Here is a 23667-nt window from a genome sequence, read left to right as displayed (position 1 = left end):
TTAGTTTAACTGAGTTTCCTTTTGAAGTAGCAGAATCTCTAATTCTGAAGAATTTCTGCTTTGGGAGAATGGTAACAGAATAAAGGACATCAGGGACTGTGCAAAAGATTTTCCTTTCAATCTTCTCAACTGCAAGAAGAATTTTGTTAAAAAAATTAACCTAAGCAGCTGTCCAGTACAGGACGAGGGTAACCCAGAAAGACTGCGATAATGAAAATACAGTATCTCCACCGTGTGATTTCATGTTTCATGCCTCTGTTAAAAAAAAAAAAAAGTAACAATTCTTCATTACAAGGTTTCGCCTGCAGTCTGATAATGCAACAGCACTTCCAGTCCATCAGCACAGAAAAATGCCTGCAAGGATGGCCATGCAGGACTTAATCTAAGAGCGTACCCAGACTCATCCCTCGGAGTATGAGGAACAGGGCTTTGGGGTTCCAGGGAGTGCATAGGGAAACACATAGGTGTAACGTTCTGGTCAGAATGAGATGGTTCTCATTTGTACACCAGAAATCAGACACGTGTTCTGAGTGCTGTTGGTGTTACACAACACAGCCCCTGAACTGTTCCGCTTTAAAAATGCCCTGGAGTGAATTAATGCCCATAATCAACTCAAGCATCTCTGTCGATATCATGAATCATTAAAATCCTCATTTGCAAGCCCAAAAGCAAAACTGTTCTCAAAATTAAGTAGAGCTCCCTAGCTCCGTACTCAAATGAGATGAAAGCAGCAGGGCTCCAGCTGATGGATGGTTCCCTTTTAACATCATCAGGAGTGTCTGTTTGCTTAGGAGAGGGTCTTTGATCTTAACTCCCATTTCTAAGTGTGGTAAGCAATAAGAAATCTCCCAAAGACAGATCGCATGGAGACTTCCTGGCTCACAGCACAGCTTTCCATGTTCCATTTAATGTCATGTTACTGCATTTTCAAACTGTCTGGATGTTGCTTTAGTGCAATTAAACTAATTCTAGAATTGAAACATGGCAGTCTGAGGGTTGCTAGTTGTGAGGTGGGGATACGGAATTACTAAAGCATTTACCAGCTTTCTGCTGTGTCCTAAACAGAGTTTTGGGTGATGTGTATGTAGGACTTTGCTTACCCACAGATCAAAGGACCACCCTTCTGTAGAATCCATGGTACAACAGCAAGTTATTGCAACATACAGGATGCTGTCTGCATTAGGTGATAGCGAAACATTAATAATTTTCCATTTTTTTAAAGATTTTACAATGGAAGACAAGTAATTCACAGGAGTTTTAGAGACTTTATTTATGTATAAACAATTTAAACACTTTGCCATAAATTATCTTTGCCTGTCTCTAGTCTTTGCTTAGCAGCAAATTAAAATTAATATAAAAACTCAATGAACAATTCATACATGTATATTACAAAAAAGTTCTTGTACCAAAGTTCTTATTAGACTTTTTTCTTTTTTTTTTCTTTTTTTTTTTTTTTTTGTGGTGACCGTAATGTGATTGTCTCAGTTTCTTGACCAAACAAACACACTAATAATTTTTAAATCTGAAACAGTGATTGTGCCTTCTGGCTGATGTATGTACAGGGTGATCTGACGTGGTGCCCATTTGCAATAGTGTAACACAATGCCCACAGCTCTACTGGAACTGATACCAACAAACTACTGAATCTAAACAGACTACACCCTGTAACTGTGTTATACTGTCCACAATGGAAATCTTCAAAGACAAACAGAGTATGAAATTTATTTGTAGTGATTTATAGCCACCATTTCGAATGTAACTTTACACTCTGCCCTCTTTGAATAAGTTAAGCTTCAGGCCAGACAAGTGGAGGGTCAGAGTGCAAGTGTGGTTTTGTTACTCTTAAAAGTATTTTTCTTTACTATTTCCAGTGCGCTCTCACTTGCATTCTCATTGTCCTCCAGTTGCTACACACAAATCACCCCAAAGTCATGTTTTAAATGCACCTGTATTTTGCTTTAAATGAAAACCTCTTGGATATTTATCAAACAAGCAGTCTGAATCATCTGTGTTTCATCAGCTGGTTAGTGAAAGTGGCCCACTTGGATTTCTTAGTTTGCTCACGTGTGAATGGAGTGAGGTAATACAATACGAGGCCTTCTTTTTGTTTTTCTTTAGACCCAGAACAAGTGGGTAATATTTTAGGGGTACTTTTAAATTTGTATGGTTAGAGTTTTCAGTCTGGCTTTAGTCCACTTCAGGATGTGGTTTTTAATCACTTGAACAGTAGCATTTAACTCAAAAAATATGAGCTTTTTTGCCACTTACTATCCCAAAGTAGCTCAGCCTAGTGCCCCCATTTAGGTCTTCATCTCCTTAGGAGAGGAGATAACAGTTATGACTACTGATTCATCCAGCAAAGGATGACAGCAGGTTAATTTGTTACCTCTTTCCCATTTCATTCTGTCTTAAAAACTGGATGTTGCTGCTACTGTCTGCTAGCTCTGGGTACTGCTCCACGGGCAGGACATAATATCCCTCGTAACCTTGAACCCTTCCCGTGTTCAGAAGCTGCTGCTTCTCTCCGTCTGTCCATACGCGGCTGCCCTCTCGGCCATCCCGTGCCTTCTGCTGCTCTTTGGCCCAGGCTGATCCCAGGGCTCGCTGCCGAGCCTGGTCTAACACTCTGGCCTTTTCCTCATCCAGCGTGTCGGGGGTCAGTCCGTAGCGGATGTTGATCAGCAGGGTGGAATACTGAAACTCAATATTTGTAAACCTTCGAGTCCTCCCATTGATGAGGAGAGTGGGCTGGGAGACGGTGACGTTGACTCCGTTGTCCAGGACCTTCCGCCCGCTGGTCATCGCAAGGGTTACGAGGTCACTGTCAGCTGCGCCTATCTTGACAAAGTAATGGGTATCCTTCCCCTCGATGCTGTAGTGCATTTTCTCCAGGTAGTGAGCGCTGTTAAGGACAGCGGCAATCTTTCTGCTGTCGTCCGTGGCTATGCTGGAAATGCCAGTGGTTACACGGCCTTCCTTCACAGCAAACATGATTCCTTTCCCAACGATGGGAGTGGTTGTTGCGAACCAGTGACCTGCTTTTTCTCTAATTTTGGCGTGTAATCTTTTCGATATCACCTGTCCCTCAAGAGCCATGAAAGCCTGGTTGTGTCTTTCTGTTGTCTGCTGAACTCCTGTAATTAGCTGGGGAAAAAAAAAACAGAACAAAAAAGACACCAAAGAAGATATAGATCTGAAATTATTCATTTCAGAGACCAGTATTAATCTTTGTTTTTCCTTTTTAAAGGATAGCCATGCAGTGAAAAATTCTAAGCTATGGGAAGACCACCCCGAGGTACCCGTGCCTATACATATCCTCCTCAGAATCAGGTAAATACTCATTTGGCAAATTATTTTGCTGTCAGTAATACCAAATAAATTATTTCTCATTAATCACCCTTTGTGGCATATAGGTACCACAAATATCAATTTTGGCAAATTATATGATATCTGTTAGGAGAATAAGTAAAACTCAACCCTAGTGTAATTTTAATTGAACCTTAAACCAAACAGAATGAATTTATTAGAAGATGGCTCGCAAGTTCTGGACACTTTTGTCCAGAGATTTCTATCAGTGTATACAACTAAGATGCTTTTGAAGGCAAGCCTTTCTGAAAACAGAAGAGATTTGAGCTCCAACTACCAAAGCAATTCCTCAAGAGAGGATTTATATTCTCAAATGACTTGGAAGCCTGTGAAAGTATTATGTTTAGGTTTATATGACCTTTTCACCTGTCTTACCACAAACGTGAAGTGAGCCTGGCACAGACTAACTTTCAAATTGGCCTAGTACTCTTTTAAAGTTCATTAAGTGGGTTGGAATTTATTATAAAGGTGGAAAGCAAATATAATTTTCCACCTTAATCTGATGAGTAAGGATGAACACCATAACTGAAGTTAACAGGAATAACTGGAGTAGCAAACTAAAGCCTCTAACTGTGTGTCAGACAAAAAATTATGAGAAATCCTATGACAGGATGAGAAAAGGAGCCATTTCTTAGCAGTACAGCAAGTACCAGCCTAAGTTTATTGAAACACATATGTTATTAGGATGGTTTTACCAAAGGTACACCAGATGATAATTTACTCAAACAAAGTCTCCCTTTGTCATTGCTAATCAAGTTAATCGAGTTACAACTCCCTGATCAGGGAAGAACTCAATAAGAGACAAACTAATGACACTGTAATTATGATAACAGCAAAGGCTGGTAAGAAAAGCATATGTTCATTAATATAAAATTGAGCTATACTCACATTTTACACTGAAATAAGTACTGGCCTTCTGTGGTAACTACAGAAGAGTCAGACATTCTGTTCATAGAGTGAGGCAAATTTATCAAGAAAAATAATTTCATATTTCTGCCTACCTGTCCATTTTCACATGCTTGACTCTCAGACAACTCATACGGAGGTGACACAAAGTACATTTTTGCTCTAGGAAAACCAGGAATAATGTTGCTAAGCTGAAATCCAAACATCACCAACCAGCTTTTGACATCTAAAAATCAGAAGTAAGCAGGCAAATGAGAAAGAAGTGCATGAAATAATTACAAGAAATCCAAACATTTAGGAAATCCATCTTTGACCTCCTTAATTTCACATAGCAGTGGAACTTACACTTTGTATTACAGAGTGGCACTTTACAGAACTGCAGTAATCCGCTGTGAACAGGCACAGAATATATTGCTTTAAATTTTCCCTAAATAGTTCATCAGGACTCTACCTCCTCTTTCATTCTTTTTCCATTACAGAACACGTATTATTATTTTACTATATGCAATACTTGTCCCATTTCTGACACCTTCTGATGTGGCCACTGCTATTTTTAAACTGTATTGTAAAATGGTATTTTACTAGGTTAGTACTGGTAACATCTGCAAAGTCCTTTTGGAACAGATTTCTCTTGGCTTCTATTTCCATTAGCTGTCATCAGGTCTCGGGAGGCTCCACTAAATGCAACAAGAAGCTCAACTTGTAATTCAGATGTCTATATTTAGGTAGCATGAATATTCTCCCCATCCCTCCAGGCCCAGTACAGAAAACTAGGAGCAAGCAGCATGGGAGGGTTACAGCTCAGCTCTGGGGTGAGCTTAGGGAAGTTCCAGCTCTGGATTTGACAGTAAAACTCTGTCTTCATATCTAGTTCAAAAAGCTAAGTTACTAGATTAGTAACAGTAATTCTCACTCAGCAGGTATTAAGAGCTAATGATATATTTGAGTTATCAAAATGATGTTTTTAAACAAAAAAAACCCCACTACCCCATTTTACATTTCTTTCTCTCACTTCTCTTTTCTGGCTGTCATGGAGATCAGAAGTGGTGTGGGAACCCAGGGGACACTTTTCACTTGATTTGGATCTATGTTCACACCCACTTTTGTTTAAAAATCTCTCCTGTCTTTTCTAGTGGTCTTGTCCCCTTGCTGGCCTGCGGTGGCTTCTGGTACTGCTGCTGCTGCCTCTTCATGTGAGCCAAACTCCATATTTGAACAGAGACATGATTTGATTCTCTTGGAAGGAAATGTACGCTTTTCTTAAACTTCAAATTACTGCTAAAATTATGATAGCTCCTTTTAACAAATGATATCACTGCTTTAATTACTGTCTACTGCATATTTGATTCTGAAAAAATAGTTTTTCCTGAAGACATATTAATTACCTTTCTTTTTAGAAATTGCCAGCAGCTAGTTCAAGTACTGTGTGATCTTACTAAGTGAAAAATTATTACTAATTAAGAAAAGGTTACAAGTTTTACCCAATTCACATATATGCGATCAAAAATACCGTATTGTTTTTCTTTCTCAGCTCTACACGTTCCATAAAATTTCTTAGACTTTCAGGAGGAAATAACTTTTTAAAACACGGTGATTTTTGTTCTAAAGACTAAAGACTGTTTGCATATTAAAAGTTAAATGGAAAAAAGAGGTTTAATTAAATCCATTTTTGGTGCTAATTCGAAATGGGCTCAGTCAGCAGTTAATTTTGAAAGTAGCCCTGAAGGGAAGAGATGCTGAGCAGTTCTGGTGTTTGATTCTGCAACTAACCTGCTAGTGGTCCTTGTAGGTGACTTGAGTTTTCTTTATATAAAATTAGAATGAACACTTCTTCAAACAGTACTAGTTTAATAGGAAGAGACCTGTGGCTCAGCTGAAATGGAGTATTTAGGCAAATACCTCCCCCTACTTTCCCCAATTCATTGTGGCTACTCATTTAGCACCTTTCATTCAAGGATGAGCAGTAGCAAATAGTCAGGCCTAGCCAACCTTTTTCACAGCACAAAAAGGAAGATGGTCCAACCTTGATTGGAGGATTCCGCGAATGTCTACTAAGGAGAAGTCTGATTTCTTTCCCAAATGTTTCCAAACTGTAGTGTTATTTACAAAAAATGTAAAGACTTCTCACCTGTTACATAATTCTTTAGATCCAGCTCATTGCTGAGAGGGTTGTTACTCTTGAACATGTAGAGATTGAAAGGAGCAGGTTCTTTACCAATGTTTTTCCACATGGTGTAATCAGGAGATGTCCAGCGTCCAGCCAGGACATCGTAGTCCCTTTGGGTAAAATGGACGAGTTTGGTTAAAGGATCATACAGCCCTCCATGGAACCCAATGACCAGCTGGAAATCAGGGTTAGTGTCGTAATAAATCTCCCCATATGCCGTGTACTGAAGCTGTTTGATCATGAGGCCATTGATGCTGAACACAGCTAGGGGAGTGCCTGTGTTATCAGACGCGACATAATATTCTTCCCCACTGCTACTCTCCATTGCAAAGAGGTGGCCTTGCAGATCATAGTACAAAGAGGTAATTTCTGAATTGGAATGATTGTAGACATGAGTTACCCTTGTTGGATTGTGAAGATCAGCATAGAAGTACTGTAGATGATGACCTAAGTTAGTCTTAGAAGAAGCCCTTCGGCCAAGTCCATCGTAACGGTACTGAACACTCCATCCATTAGCTTTGTTGTAAGCTCTTGTTAAAAGTCCTTTGGAGTTGTACTCAAATACATCCGAGCCTCGCTGACACAGGAATCCATCATCATCAATTTTGTACGGTATGTCACCTAAGCGCGTAATCCTGTCTCTTAGGTCATAGCGCAGAGGCATCAATCGGACACTGTTTCCAGGATTCAAGAGGTGAAGGTTTCCATTCAGATCGTAACTGTAACGCCAGGTTGGCCTGTCATTGACTGCTACGCTTTGCAGTTGCCCGTCCCCGTCATAATCATAGGTATACTTTGTTGTGTTGGCATATGGACCAAGTTTCAGTTCTCTTTTAGTTACCCTTCCCATGCTGTCATACTGTACAGTCATCCAGTACATCAGGGATCTGAACATTTCATACTGAACTTCTTTAATGCGCCCATGGGTATCAAAGTGCTTACTCAGTGTCATAACTGCTGTAGTAATAATTTGATTTATATCATAATAAATAACTCCAAATTTGCCAAAATGCTCTACTTTGCCAGAAATCTCATCGTAACGGTAAAGATCAACTGGAAGAGGTGTCTCACTTATTATGGGTTTGATGCTGGCGATTCGAAAGCTGTTATCATGATATGTATAATCAAACCTTGCATTGACCATACCTTCTTCAGAGAATCTGTAGATTTGTTTGTCAACGAGAGGACCAATTTTACGATAGCGGATTGTGCAAGAAAATCCTCCACTTTGCAAATTCACCATTTTTAGGACACCTGTAGTTTCATCATATCCAAAAGTAACTGCAGTGCTGTCATAAACAATTTCAGATAATTTGGATAGCTTTCCATACTTGTAGAAGACTTGTCGGCCAGTACCTAAAAATGATGTTTTCAAAATCCTCCCATCATCGCTGTAATCAAAAATCACTGATGCATTGCTTTCTGGAGGATTATAAATATTTCTGATATAGCCAATAGAGGTATGAGTTGACATGCTGTGCCGAGCAACGCTAGGCATGGTAACAGCATGAAGTCGGTCTGATGAATCATACTCAAAGATGTACTGTCGTTGACTCTGAAGCAGTAGTACCATCGACTGTAGGGAAAAAAACCCACCGTTACTATCTTTCAGCATATGACCTCTGAGAAAGCATTAAGAGTTTACTTAAGAGGCTGTAACGTTAAATGAGCAAAAAGAGACACAGACACATTAGGCAGGGGTGCAAAGCTGCTCAGAAATATTGTCATATTGCCGGATGAGAGCATCTGCTACTCAGAAATCAATATCCTCCCACTCCAGAGAAAGTGTAGGTTAGGTATTGGCTACCCTCCTTTTAGTAGGACTTTTCTTTTTTTCCTTTTTTTTTTTTTCTGAGGGATGCAGAGGAGTTGGATAAATGACTTGATTTATCATTCTGCTAGCAGTTGTAATTCACAACTGTTACTGTGAAACATCAGCCTGTTTGCTTGAAACAACACTCAAAGAAGGGAAAGGGAAAAATAATATGCGACTTTGATTCATTTTTCTATGACTGAAGTGTCTTAATTAGACTAAGTAAAAGTGCATTACCATATTTTCATTTAATGAATAATGATTAGAGATTAATTACCTGTTTCTACCTAAACCTTTTGTCAGGTTTAGTCACGCGTTTTTGGTCTTAATTAAGCATAATTCATTGTGTTAAATCTATAAACATAATTTGAGTTTATGCCATTCTACGGCAGCCTAACCACTTTCAGGAAAATATCAAAATACACAAACCATGAAAAAAGCTTCTTCCATTAAAAAAAGTCCAATTCAGTTGACTAATTGGAAAATAAGGAATTTTGAGAGCAGGTACAAAGGGATTCTTAACAGCTGGAATACATAACATTTTAGATAATTTGTGTGTGTTTTTTATGTACAGAGCTTAAAATGAGGCCGAATAGTGCTTTGTCTCTTTGTCAGAAGGTGAAATACCATCACTTACTTTTTCTAGATAGGTGTAGCTCCAAACTTTCCCATCTGCAAACATGCGTGAGATGATCCTGCCTTGCTTATCAATATCAGTTCTTTCACTCATGGCACCGCGCTGCAGCCCAGCCAGGCGCCCGTTGAAGAAATACGACACGTTGACAGCAGCCAGACCGCTGCTAGGCAGCCAGAGGAAAGGCCGTCCTAGCTGATCGTAAATTATCCTCAGTGTAAATTTCCGGTGATCATCATAGATTTTCTCTGTGCGTATGTTCCGGTCATAATCAATGGACAGTAAATTCCTTCCGTGCACCTATCGAATGAAAGAAGGCTGTATTCAGTGAGCAATGAGCACTACGCCTCTGTAGATTTCCAGTGTGAAAACAGCGTGCACAAAGGAGAACTACGTTGCCCCACGCTTTTGAAAGTTGAAGGACATTGTCCTCTTAACTGGCTTTTGCTTTGCACTGCTAGGTATATTCAAATATGCAACTTGCACTGTTTTCCTAGGGTACTTTCCACCTCCCTGCAACACGGGAGCTGACAGAGAAAGGCTTCCTTATTGTCAGAACTGACACTGCACACCTAAGTCTTAAAGAGCGGACTGTTAACATCTAGCAGAGAAACAAATTATTTTCTATGGAAGTAATTTTTCTACTTCCACCATCAGTAGTTCTTAGCCTTTTTCCATACAACAGCTCCAAAAGCAACAGAAGAAATGTATAATTTTGTGTCTTCATTAAGATGTAGCTGCTTAGATTCCGTAGCTGCAACACTCTGCTCATGAATTAATTAATTTAATATTTTCTTCATTTACTTCTCAAACGTTCAACAGATCCCTCAGCAACCTGGTCACTTGGGATGGGGTTTATTTCTTCTGATTAAAAATCCTGATCATAAAGGCTGGGCAAGATAGACATCTAGTTTTGAGAAACAAAAGTGCTAAATAATTAGGTTAAATATTTTTCTTTTTTATTTCCCATTTTTTTCAGTTACAATTTTCCAATCAAAAATACCATGTGAGGAGCTTCACAGATTCTCTTTTTATTTTATTTTTTACTAAAAGTGCAAAACAGAAAGGCACATAAGAATGCCAAATGCAGAGGCTTCTAGTGAGAGCGCTATAATGAGAGATATGCAACTACTTTCACTGGAGGCTAAGCCACGGAATTCAGGCTAATGCTGTAATCTGATAAAGCTTCTTAAGTAATTTAATTGTAGATGCATCATTAATAAAGTAGAAGTCTCTAGATCAGATATAATTTGAGAGCAATGACTACTTAAAAAGTATTCATCAGTTTCTGGGAATTTGTTCTTCAGCTTATATTTTACAGTAGCTTTGATTAACCAACGCTTTCTCTTATCCAAAATTAAACTGCACATCAAACAATATGCAAATTAACCCTGAGCCTTTCTCAAGTACATAAAAGTTATTCTGAGATATTTCCACTGGCAGGGGTAAACCCAATTCCCATCCCAACCAACTCTGCAGGAATACAGTTACACAGAAAGCATATTTAAAATTAATACAATTTTGTGTTTGTAAAGAAATAATTATTTCAAATTATCACTCATTAACCTAATTTTTTCCATTAATAAAATTTAGCCCTTTAACAGCTTGCATTTCCTCAGTGGAAATCATTAGAAAAAGCTCGTTTCTGTAGGTTTTCCCGAAGGTTATCCCAGCAACAACTTCTCCCCTGACTCAAAGGAAAGATAGGGTATTTTTTTAAAAACACCTTGGCAAAATAAATGATATTCTGCTCTTCCACTACAATGGAAACAAGGCCAGGGAAGGGAAACTTAACATCAGTAACATCAACTGGTTACTCTAGTTGTGTAAATGTAGGCTCAACACTGGTGACTGAGACATGTCAAACACAGGGCTCTTGGAGAAGCAGGAGAGAGCTTTCCATTTAGCTATGAGATTAAGAGATTAATGTATGACTGAAAGATCCCAAGTTCTTAAGGACAGGCAGATTTTGCAAAAGGTGGGGGGAAAGAAAAGTCTTTAAAAAAGATTAAGAACTAGATTTCAGGTTTTGTTTTTGTATTTTGGTTGGGGTTTTGTTTGCTTTTTTTTTTTTTTTAAGATTTCTGAAGCTTCATTAAGCAGGTGGGATTTCTGGGGTTTGGGATTTCTGGGGTTTCTTCCCCCCATTACAGTAACTGTGACTGTAATCTGCACGTAGCAAAGTCTGACTCCGGGTATCCTTCTTTCCTCAAAAACATCATAAAGGTTATTAAGTTTTTTTGTCATACAAAAATGAAGTACTAGGTGTTTTTAAATGATTACACAGAAGAGCTATGGGCACACACAAACACCACTTGGAGAATAAAGAAGCACCTGCTTGGATAATTCGGTAAGTTCATTTTCATTTGCAAAATAAGTAAAACCACAGCATGTAATTGTAGTGTCCCATTAATTACATAGAAACCCAAACAGGATGACTAACTCCCACTCTTCTGGGAACATTAGTAACGCTATTACAAGTATCATTATGAACCCTACCTACAAGCTCTTTCTCTTTGTTCCCCATCTATGTGCACATCTGGTTTTCCCTTGCCTGCTGTTGACCAAGCGGCCGTAGGGACGAGCCCTTCACACTTTGCATAGATGTCTTGCAACAAAAATTATATATGTGAAGCCGCACTGTGACAAAAGCTCTTCAGAAGGAATCTTACCAAGACTTTAACTGAAACTACCACAAGAACGCATGGTGCATAAAATTATAGCAGGCAGTAAGTGGGATAATGCGAAGGTGAAGTGCAGGTCTTCCCTTCTCAGCTTAATAAAGTCTGCCTGGGCTTGCTTGCCCAGGCTGACACGTCCAGCTCAGCATGCCCGGAGGAGGGGTGAGGGGCACCAGGGGCACAGGTAGCAGCACTACCTGAAGGGGAATGGGCCTGGGCTGCATCCAAAGCAGCGTGATTGAGCAGCAGATGGAGGGAGACGATTCTGCCTCTCCACTCAGATCTCGTGAGACCTCACCTCCGTTCAGTTCTGGAGTCCTCAGCACAGGAAGGACATAAAATCATAAAATCACCCGGTTGGAAGAGACCTATCGGATCATCGAGTCCAACCATTCCTATCAAACACTAAACCATGTCCCTCAGCACCTCGTCCACCTGTGCCTTAAACCCCTCCAGGGAAGGTGACTCAACCCCCTCCCTGGGCAGCCTCTGCCACTGCCCAATGACTCTTTCCGTGAAAAATTTTGTCCTAATGTTCAGCCTAAACCTCCTCTGCTGGAGCTTGAGGCCATTCCCTCTCATCCTGTCCCCTGCCACTTGGGAGAAGAGGCCAGCACCCTCCTCTTCACAACCTCCTTTCAGGTAGTTGTAGAGAGCAATGAGGTCTCCCCTCAGCCTCCTCTTCTCCAAGCTAAACAACCCCAGATCTCCTGGAGTGAGTTCAGAGGAGACAATGAAGATGATCAGAAGGCCAAAGCACCTCCCATACAAGGACAGGCTGAGAGAGTTGGGGTTGTTCAGCCTGAAGGAGAGAAGGCTGCAGGGAGACCTTAGAGCAGCCTCCAGTACTGAAAGGGGCTCTAGGAGAGCTGAGGAGGGGCTCTTGATCAGAGAGTGCAGGGATAGGACGAGGGGGAACAGTTTTAAGCTGAAAGAGGGGAGATTTAGATTAGATCTAAGGAAGAAAATGTTTTGTTGTAAGGGTGAGGGCCTGGCCCAGATTACCCAGAGAAGCGCTGGCTGCCCCATCCCTGGAGATGTTCAAGGCCAGGTTGGATGGGGCTTGGAGCAACCTGATCCAGTGGGAGGTGTCCCTGCCCATGGCTGGATGATCTTTAAGGTTCTTTCTGACACAAACCATTCTGTGACTCTATAACAACAATTCCTTTCAGTAATTCTTGACTCTGAATTTGAGCTTGAGGAGATGGTTCCTCACACTGGCTCAGCCGTAGCTGCCCTGCCTGCCACCTGCTCCCTGCAGTGTGCCCACACGCTGCCTCGGCTTCCTTCACTGAGCAAGTTATAAAGATGAATGAGAATAAATGAGATGCAAATAAATTCTATGCTTTCTTCCTCATTTTCAAATTTCATTTTCAGTCCACTCAACCTGTTATAATCTCATAGTGATTTTCATTTAAAAGAGCTAAATGGATATGTGATTATTGTTACAGGAACTAACACCAGACAATTAAATGTTGAGGTGTTGCTAGATAAAGCAGTGTTTTGATTTGCATAAACACGATGCAAGAAAACCCATCTCGGGCAAGGTTTCAGCTCCGAGATGTGTTTAACTTCAGCTAATTACCACAAGTACCTCTATTAAATTTTTGGTACTGAGAGTTAGGATTACACCAATTTCATTTCAGGGTCCCATTTATTTTTATTTTGAACACGTAGTCAAAATGCAGAGCTGATCTGTTTTCTACTTATTTTCAACTTCTGCAGGTCAACACATCAAAAATCAATTATGCAGCCATGAAATTTAGTCATTAAGGATTAGCTGCTAAACTTATTCCATTTTTTGTCTAACCTTCCCCCTCTCACCAGTAGATGCATCTGGAGGATTTGGGAGAATAAGGAAAGACTGGTTAATTCAGCACTGTGAATTAGATGTTAAGCAATAGGAAAACACCAAAATTTAACATCCCAATCTTATTTTTTTTTGTGAATTACTACACAGTTGTTTACATATATTAAACATACCACCTTGAACACACAGAACTGCATCACATGTCCAATGATGTTGAAAGAGTTATTAAAAGAACCAGGACTCAATCAGTGCTACGTTTGTTTTCTGCCCAGTATCTCAAAGCCCTTCCAAAGCTGTAAATACTGAAGTAGCCAGCGAAAGTTTAGATACTTAAGGGGTGAAAACCAGGCCAGTTAAGCACAGAATGGGATTAGTCCGGCGGCAGCAGATCTTTAATTTGGCAGGGGATGGATTACATGACCTGAGTGTCTTTCTTATCCTATGCTTATGACTTTGTAATTATGGCAATTATTTTCCAATCGTGCCATTTGGGAAAGGGGATAAAACCAATCTGCCTGTCTCAATGAATCTGTAGGGGGATTTTACAGAAGCAGAAAGTAACCGCTGAAACTGTAATTGCATTTGCTCCCCAGGACTAACAGTGGTACGTGTGCTATAGCAAGTTTACAAATGGTGAGTGGTTTCCCCACCACCACCTTCAGAAGCAGAGCGACTTGCAGAAATGTTTTTACCAACCTCTTTTGGAAAACCTTTAGTAATGAAGCTTCTGTAGCTGACGGCAGCAGAGGGTCCCACATAGTTAACTGGTCTCTCGAATACAGAACAGACTGTCACACCAAAGACAATCCCAAAGACATTTTTAAGAAGCAGAAATAGAAAAGGCATGTCCTGCAAAACGGAAACCATCTGCCCACAGAAGATCATTATCGTAATGACAGATTCTACTTACCCTGAGCTTTCTTCCAAACACAGTCACTTTGCCTTTAATCTGTTCCTTCCTCAGCCGCCATTCAATTGAGTTTAAACCATTTTCCATTGGTAGAGAAATATTACATCGTCCTATGGTGGGAGTCACAGTCCCAGCCAGGACATGAGGTTCACTGTGAAAGCTAATGCTCATGCCGTTGGCATACATCACTCTCAAAGTACCATTATTACAGAGCTGGTAGCTGTTCCTCACTTGATCTACAGCAATAATGAAAAGAAAATAATTTAGCTACTCCAGTCATAAAGAAAACATATAGCTTAATTTGATTAGTTTTTTATTGCACTCCTGTTGATGTTAAATGAAGTCAGCCTGCAATTACCATTTACGTGGAACTGTGGTGGAAATTACAGATATTACTGATTCATGTAAAGAACAGTAGTGTAACAGTGAGCCTGCACAGAAATACTACGTTTATTTCATTTTTTTCCCCTTAGTCTTAATTGTGAATCAAAATGCACAGTGATATGTTTTCACCACATAATGTATTACTAATATGAACAAAAACTGAACTGCTGGATCAACAACAAAGCACTGAACTCCAGGACAAATTAAAAAAAAAAAACAAATAAAAACCAAAACCAAACAAAAAACCTGCTGTAAGAGTGGGAAAAAGTATGTGCCTCTTCTTTTTCTTGCCCTCTGCTTAAAAACTGTCTCTAAGTAGAGGCTCTGTAGATAACTACAGTTCGGCTTTGAATCCTCAAGGTGCAAGGCTCCAGCAGAACAAGCTCTCAGCCACAGTCCTTTACTTGCCTGCCTTCCTGCCACCTCTCTGGGAGTGCATGAGCCTGATACTCACACCCAGCCTCCTGGCTGTCAGAGAAGAATTAGTTTTAAAATTAATATTGTACATTTATGGCTGTACAGAGCTTCAGCTGCTTGACACAGCCACGTCCATTCTCAGGCAGGATGGAGCGCTACGGTGTGCAACTGTCACCCAAGCAGCAATACTTGTCTGACTGAAGGACAGCATCTATATAATTAATCATCTGGTACAAGAGAAGTAAAGTCTTTGTAACCAGATGTGTCATGTTGACATTTGTGTCACGAGGAGGCTATTGCTCGCTGATGATGTTCTTATTCCAATGACATTATATCTTAATTAAAAAAACCCCATCATTAACCAAATTACTTTCAGTCTACCTTTGGTAACTGACTGGTTTTGCTTCATCAGATTGGTGCTGGGGTGCTGCTGGAAAGCTCTAGGCAACCATTTAATCGCTTCGTTGCTGATGTCTCCTGCCCTACTTGGGCCATAATGCTGTTCTTCGAAGGGCTAACTCTGGCTCAAGATCATCCACTGCACTTACTGTTTAACTTTTTATTTAATGAGAGTGCATAAATCTGGAAGGTTTCATTTCTAGCAGTAGGAAGCTACCCGAGCATCTCTCCCCAGAAGAATTTCTACCTAGGCAGCCAACATTCAGCAGTCAGACTTTACCTCTTTGGCACTGAAGTCAGAACCAATTTTACAGTGACATACAGAGAAATACTTGAGTGGATAAAATGAACCTGACTCAAGGGGTAATGGCAGGACTAACGCACACCAGCAGGTAATGACCGTATATATTTCACAGAAACATGATTGTGAAATGTCCCTTACCTGTCCTGAAGACCTGTCAGTTTAGGAATGAGCTTTATGGGAGTTTTCTTGCACATGTTCTATTTTTTTCCCCTGCTCATGAGCATACTAATGACACAAATCTTTTGCATACTGTGTTCTCAAGTTGTGTGTGTGGTTAGGAGATGTGCTGAGAAGTGTGTTCTGGTACCTTGAACAACTGTATAGGAAGCCTCCACAGAGGAGAGATTTGTGATGACCGTGACATCGTCATCCCGATTAGAATTCTCAATGTCGATGGTAATAGACTTTTCCATTTCTCGATGAAGGCTAGTTACCACTCCAGTGGGACGTGTTACATTGGTCAGACGCCCTTCATGATCATAGCTAATAGAAAAGTTAGTAAGAGCAAAAAAACGTGAGGATATATGTTCATTTCAATACCCAATTTATTAATAATGCACCACATTTGTGCAAAAACCCCAGAGTGAAACAGATTTTCAAGAACATCCTGGACATTTCTACTTCTCTGTTCTTGAAAAAGTCTGTACTGATGAAATAATAATTTTTAGAGATACTGATCTCAACTACATGAGTGTATATCCAGGCTAGCATATTTTAAATTATTAAATTAATTAATTAAATTACTATGGAAATACATAGTGATATTTGACTCAAACAATTATAATCAGTAAATTCATCTGTATTTTAATAGTTGCATTTTGCTCTACGGAAGTGGACTTATGATGCATACAATACACAATTGCATACACTGCACCTTTGCAATTGAATACTTAGTCGAAAGTGGTAAGTCTGGTCTTAAGTGACATAACAAGAATAAACTTGCCATAACATACAAAAAAAATCCCCATCAGCTCAAGAACACAGTAATTTTGTTTAGATACTATCTGTGGTATTGGAGTGCATTTTGGGTCAATCTTTTGGCTCACAGAGATGAATGGTGAAAAGTGAAAGAACAGGATAGGTAGAGTTGCACAAAGGGCAGCACTCAGCACTCAGAATATACCTTAGAAGATTAATTAAAAGCTTCAGGGGCATACAGATAAAAAAAAAATAAAAAGGCCTTTACATGAGTTTATTGAGTTTAATTTATTTAGAGATATAAAGCCAGAGGAGAGGGGAAAGAAAGAATGCTGCCTGAAACCAAATCATCCTGTTTCTCCCTTTCCTCTAGCATTCCGTATCTGTGTGCATATGTATGCTAAAGAAGCAATCCCTTGGATCTTAAGGGCAAGAAATGGGGTCCTGAAACAAAATCAGTATTTCAGTCTGACACTCTGCTGCAATTCTCTACTTGTGCAAGAGTCTCTCACCCAGCCGCTACCAAGTGCCCATGCTTCTAAACAGCAGAAAGAAAAAATGTCCTGTGTAGATAAAGGGAAAAGTTTAGGTAGAGATTGAAACCAACTGGTCATCCTTCGAACGTAGAAATCCAGGGAGCGGGAAGCCTGGAAGAGAACTGGTAAATCCATTGCACTGCCTGAGAGTAACAGAAGAGAAGAGGAGCACATTTAGTATCACACAGCTAGCTGACTTCTTTGTACATCTGTGGTTAGCTGTAAAGATGAAAAAGAATCAGAGCTTTCAACAGGACATTTTACAATGAAATCATTCAGAAATCTCAAAGCAGGCCACCTGAACTGTACAGCAGATCTCTGTAATTAATACACAAATTGGCTCCTCGGGTAATTTAAATATGCCTTTCAAATCCATTGCAAATGGTTGCACCCATTCTACTGAATAATGGGGAGGAAGGAAAAAAAAATCACCTGTGGAGCAATAAGCCTTACCAGAACCAATGAAGTATTAGGCAAAGAAGTAAATCAATAAAACAAAGCATCATGTGACCTAAAAAGGATTAATAATAGCGTTCATTTAAGTGGTTCAGGATGAAATAAAGATTAAGTAGCATTATTTTTCTTAAAAAAAATCTCAAGTTTAACCATATCAAGAAGATACTGGGTAAAAGATGGTGTGTTGACATAAACTATGAAAAGGGGTTGGGTTAAGGCTATATAAAGGTCTTCATTAAAAATGTTGAAAAGTACTTATAAAGTATAGATAAGAGAAGAACTTGATCCATCTAGCAAGAAAAAACAAAAAGTACAAAAACCAGACAGTTTCAAAAATCCAGAATGTTAATTACAAGTTACATCATAAGAGTCTGTATGTAGACTATTTCAGTACATTTAGTGATTAGCAGAGCGAGGAAGAGAACACTTAGGGGTCAATGTTACAGAAGAGACAATGTTATTCAGGACAACCGTGAAAAGTCTATGAGCTGCTTCGGTGTGACTATGCAGACCTTGGTGAACATCCAGAAAAATGGCTGGCAAAATTCACCATCAGCAAATATATTTTAGGCAATGCAAATGAGACATTAATTTAAACTCTTCTTTCACATTGCTGGGTTTTTAATTAACCCAGGAAAAATTCCTGGGGATTGCTGTGGGCTGGCTACTCACTGAAAATTGCCATTCAGTGTGCAAGGGCAGTCTAAAGAGTAAATATAGATGAAGATGTACAGAGACTGAAACAGAAAAATGAAAATATTCTAATGCTATTTCTGTAAGTCAGCGTTTTGCTCTCTGCCATGGGGCATGTTTCCCAGTGCTGGTCACACTATTTGAAATCAGCAGTGGCAGAGATAAAAAGGGTTTATGAGCAAGTAATGAACATGCTTAAAGTGATACACGCGAAAGTACTCTCGATGAAGATCTGCAGACCATTTAGTTTATGAGCTAGATGTATAAAAACCTCACCACTCAAATGATACATTATACACACTGCAATAGCAATGTATAAAGAAAGCATTTCTATTTTATCCATTAAATCAATAAAATCCTATTTTAAGAAAAACCCTTAGACTTATAAAGACTGAAATTAATAAAACATAAACCTTTTACGTATTACATAATTTCAAAGTCATGTATTTTTTTTTTTAATTTATGTAGTATGTGAGAGTGCTTAGTAGAATACAACACCCAGGCATTTATCTGCACAATAAGAATAAAGTTGCACAGGAATTAAATGGTTTTATACCCTTCTTCTCCATGACATGGACCACAGTCTAACGCAGTAAAAAAATGAAAAATTTGCAATGGAAAATACATTACACAACCTGGGACTTCTTGGTATTTCCTTCAGAAGGAGCCACTACATATCACAATCTATTACCCAACATCAGGCTAGATGAATCACATCTGATAAGGAACTCTGTGTCTTCAAATGAAGTGGATTCATGTAACTGAAACTACTAAGTTTTTGTTACTGACTTCGGTTAGAGTAAGGTTTTGTCCCAGGTTTTTCTATTTATAAAATTACAATCCCAGCATCCTAGAAAACCCATGTTCTCATGGCATTCACTACTAATGTGCTGCTGTTGCTAACTGTGACCAGGTCTACCTGAGCAGGTAAAGGTTTCCAAGATGATAGTTCCCAGGACAGCTCAGGGTAACACCAGCCACTGCACCCTGGGCAGACACGAACACCGGTGGCCAACTCTGCCTGCGACCACGAGCTGGTGCCTGCAGCCCAGCGGCTCTGAGCTGGCCGCTTACATGTGCTGGGCTGCCAACGCAGCTACACACGGGACGTGGAGGACAACGAATAGCTCAACTGTAAGACACAGCCGAGCATTTGTTTGTCACCTTCCCAGGTAGCTCCACATATGTGACCTGTTCATCCCTTCAGCGGGCTTGTGAGAATGCGCTGTAGGCTGTTCTCCCATGTCTGACGTTATGACATCTCTATATCTTATCAGTTTTCATTGCTAGCTTTCTGGGCTTTGAGGTTTGAAATGTGTGCCTCTCGACAGCTTGTAGGTGGGAGTAGTCAGGACAGTGCCATATACATTATTGCAGAAAGGAGTAACAGCAGCTTTTGACTTAACACCAAAAAAAGGGCAAGCTGCAGATCCACATACATTTACATATGTCCCTATTTTCTCTCCCTTATAAAAACCAATTTGATTCGAGAAGAAAACTGAAGCATTCCCTTAGGACACCCCCAAGACCAAGTGGAATACCACTGAGGCCCACTTCAAAGATCCATGCTTCATGCCCAAAACCAAGCTTACATTACCCCAAGTGAGCGTGCTGGTAGCTGTTACATTATTCAAGATCCTTGCCTGTTCCTACTGCAAATGAACCGTGTACGTATACACAGGCGCTATATATATAATACATGTATGGAGTGCATGTCTAGTTGATATAAATGCACTGAAATAATTTTTTCATAGGAAAATTAGTTCATATATTATTTCACTATTTAAAAGACATTTGTTCTTTTCCAGTTCTGCTGCCATATTAACTGTTTTGGGTATTGATTATCTCTTCATGAATCCACGAACGCAATGGCACGGAAAACTATTTTGTTGAACTCATAGAATCTCATTGCCTAAATATTTCTTTCATCTTCAATTGATATTAACTCATAGCTACCATAATAAATTGCATAATGATGAATACAGACTTTTCCCCTAAAGGACATGCCTCTGTTTTTCTGGTATTTTGTAATAAGTATCTCCAGTGCATGTAGCTCACTTCTAGTCCTCTCTTAGGGTTTTCAACGTACATATAGAGATACATATCTTCTTTTAACATCTTAGTGAATAGAATTTTATGGCTTTTTTTTCCTAACCTGGGTAAGAGTTGCCATGTACAGTTTATTTTATACATGTATTATGTACCTCTATATTATTTATATTGCCCTCTCATCTAAGGGCTCCATGCTTATGAGAATTTATGTACAAATCTGGGAGAAAGTAAGTTATTTCTGCTGCCTCATCAAAGTTACCAATCATCTAAGACAGCACTTCAGGCTGTACTATTTAGACCAAAATATGATACTTAACTTCCCCTGACCCGAGGCAAACATTGTGCATCTTTTCCTATTTGATACTGGAAAAAAAAATCTAGTCAACGTGTCAGCACTATATACACATTAAATTATATTTTCAGATGCATCTGAGTAAGTCATCAAAATACCTGCCTTCTATATTTACTTAGGAATCATAGTACAATTTTTCTAATAAATCATGCTCCCTTAGTATTTCATACAATTCTCAGCGACTGGTTATGCCAGGTTTGTAACTTGTAGCTTTCTGATGACCTTTTTAATGTTTCATTGATTTTCATGTAGAGTTTTAAATTACTTTGCTATTTAATTTTCAACAATTACTTACTCTTATTTTGAGAAAGAAATAGTTTATGTGACCTCTGATCTGAATTTTGAGGTAGTATTTGAGGAAAGAATAACAACAACAAAACTCAGAATGCTCAGAAGGGCATCCACATCTCATAAGTGATACTGCGAGGTTTTACCACCATCTACTACAGTGAGCTTTTACTTGATTTCGGAATCAGCAGGTAGCACCTTGCATTCATGTAACTGGATAATTTTTTGGAAATATTGAGTGGTAAAGAAAGACTCTGCAAAAAATTAAGGGGAAAAAACCCTCCACGCGCATATCTATGCACAGTCTAGATGACAAAATCACACTGGTTCAATTCCTAGGGCCACCTCAGAAGGGGACCACGAGAGGGCACTGCTTTCCTTCTTACAGAAACGAAACAGCGTGGACAAAAGCTTGAGGTGCGATCCTGATTTAGATAGATTTTGAGCAGGTTGAACACTATTCTTTTTATTCCCGCATTACTTACGTTTTGTCTAAAAAGACAGAAAGCGGTGACCAAGATGAATGCATTAATAAACTAAAATATGTGTGTGTTGTTGCTAGTCTGTGACCTTAAAAGTAAGCCTACAATTTAAAATTAAATAGAAAGCCCTATTCGTACTTTCCTCCCACTAATTGGTGAAACAGTATTTAGTAATCATTAATTAACTCTTTCAAACAAAATATATGACATCGGACTTGCCACAATTGAAAATTCTACATGTTTTCAATATATTGTTTGGCTTCTGTTTTTAAAATTGTTTTTCTCAATAAATGGCAATAGGAAGAGGGTAACCATTAATAAAAATCTGCCTGTTTTTCCAAGTGTTTGAATATGCTTTTGAAGTTAATCTCTGATGAATTTCACAGTCTTTTTAATCTATATGCTCATGAACACCAGTGTGCTTTTGGGTTATCTACAAATTGTGGAAGTTACACCAGGGATCTGACAGATAGCTGGGGAACTAATTTCCTCACTTGACTCAAGAATGAACAATCAGCGAAGTTAATCAACATTTTAACCATAAGTAATATATGAGTCTGAACAGAAAGATATACATAATTTGAGTTCTAAAAGAAACTGCAGCATTAGGACTCCTAGAGAGAGGCAGCTCAGTAGGAGCCACAGATTGCTGGGGGCTGGTCTGGATGTACGTCATCTGCAGCCTCTCTGACGACTAAAAGCAGGGGCCCAATCTGGTAAATCAAACATGGGTTTCTGAAAGTGGGACACAGTCCTTCGTGCTGGAGGTGGGTGAGCTTCCCCACCGGCCTCAAACTGCAGGCAGGAAGTTAGGGGGCTTGGTACCCACCCAAAGGACCCAGCAACAGTGATGAAATGTGCCAGCGTTTTCGGCATCAAGGAAGCCACTTAACCATTTCTAGTATCATACTATAAGGAGATTGATGGCCTTATTCAGTTTCAGTGAAAAGCCTACAACAAATTTCAGTAGGATCAGTTTAGGGCCTATTCACTACCATTTGAAAAATAAATGTACGCTTAATATATCCAAAAACATTCTTACTCATAAAATGTTGTCCATCCTGTTTCATCACTCTTCGTTGCTAAGAGACCACTGTTTCCGTTATATGTCATTAATCCGAGCTCCAGGGTCTGTGTTGAGACTAGCTTGAGTCCACCATTAGTGCCAACAGCCAGCGTGACAATCTGATTATCCGGCATCAGTAAATGGCGGGGCATCCCACTGGCATCCCGACGGACCTTCAAGGAGTTGCCATTGTTGTCCATCACCTCCGTGACATCATTATCGCTGCTATAGGTGAAATTGTACAAGTACTCCCCGGTAACAAGGCTGAGAGTGTACTGGTGAATCCCATCAGCATTGAAGACATACAGCTCCTGTTCTCCTGGAGATGCAGCTTCATATTGGTTAAAAGAATTAAGAATGGGCCTGTTTTTACTGACAGCCCTAATGCGGATATTTCCGAGATCAGCTATGTAGATGGTACCATCTGGGGCCACAGCTAAGGAAGATGGTGAATTTAAGATGGCATCAGTGGCATACCCATCATCCCCAGAATAGCAATTACAGTTGACATCATTTTTGCAATCACAGTCTGAAGCTGCCCCTGCAAGAAGGCATATTTCTCCATTGGTAGTTACCTGGCGTAGCCGATTAATTTTTTTTTCATCTGTCTCACTGATGTAAAGAACTCCTGTGTGTGAGATGGCAATGGCACTGGCTGATTCAAGTGCGGAATGAATAGCCAGTTTGCTAAGAGAGTAGTCTATACCAGGAACCTGGCAGTGCATGGGGCGTCCAGCAATAATGCTAACTTGATGATTTTCTGTGATCCGTAAAATAACATTGTTCTCTAGGACATAAAGTGAGTTGTCCATGGGATTGACAGCGAGATCAGTAGGCCACTCCAGCCGTACCTATGAGTTGCACAAATTATTACTGTAAAACTCATAACTGAAAAGTACACTTCTAGTGTTTAAAATTCCATGTGTAACAACAGCAAATTAGTGAGGGGTTTATCAGCGTAAATCATGAAACCAAGTCATGAATGGCAACTATTTCAAACAACCATTTTGGTATTTTGGAAATATTAAAGCTA

The 23667-nt window shown here is 39.6% G+C and overlaps 1 protein-coding gene across 10 annotated transcripts in view; it reads right to left on the bottom strand.

Annotated features, from left to right (window-relative positions):
* Positions 1–1260: 1260 nt before the first annotated feature.
* The window catches only part of TENM2 (teneurin transmembrane protein 2), a 596193-nt gene continuing 573786 nt past the window's right edge, over positions 1261–23667 (bottom strand). For all 10 annotated transcript variants that reach the window (XM_069869284.1, XM_069869285.1, XM_069869286.1 and 7 more), the window contains 7 exons: positions 22611–23485; positions 16099–16274; positions 14288–14523; positions 8890–9186; positions 6401–8015; positions 4368–4498; positions 1261–3144 (listed from right to left, as the gene is read on the bottom strand). In XM_069869284.1, the coding sequence (XP_069725385.1) occupies positions 2383–3144; positions 4368–4498; positions 6401–8015; positions 8890–9186; positions 14288–14523; positions 16099–16274; positions 22611–23485 (4092 nt within the window). In that variant the 3' untranslated portion in view covers positions 1261–2382. The remainder of the gene's footprint in view (positions 3145–4367; positions 4499–6400; positions 8016–8889; positions 9187–14287; positions 14524–16098; positions 16275–22610; positions 23486–23667) is intronic.

Source organism: Phaenicophaeus curvirostris, chromosome 15, assembly GCF_032191515.1.
Source record: "Phaenicophaeus curvirostris isolate KB17595 chromosome 15, BPBGC_Pcur_1.0, whole genome shotgun sequence".
Lineage (NCBI taxonomy): Eukaryota > Metazoa > Chordata > Aves > Cuculiformes > Cuculidae > Phaenicophaeus > Phaenicophaeus curvirostris.
This window is presented reverse-complemented; position numbering and strand designations above follow the sequence as displayed.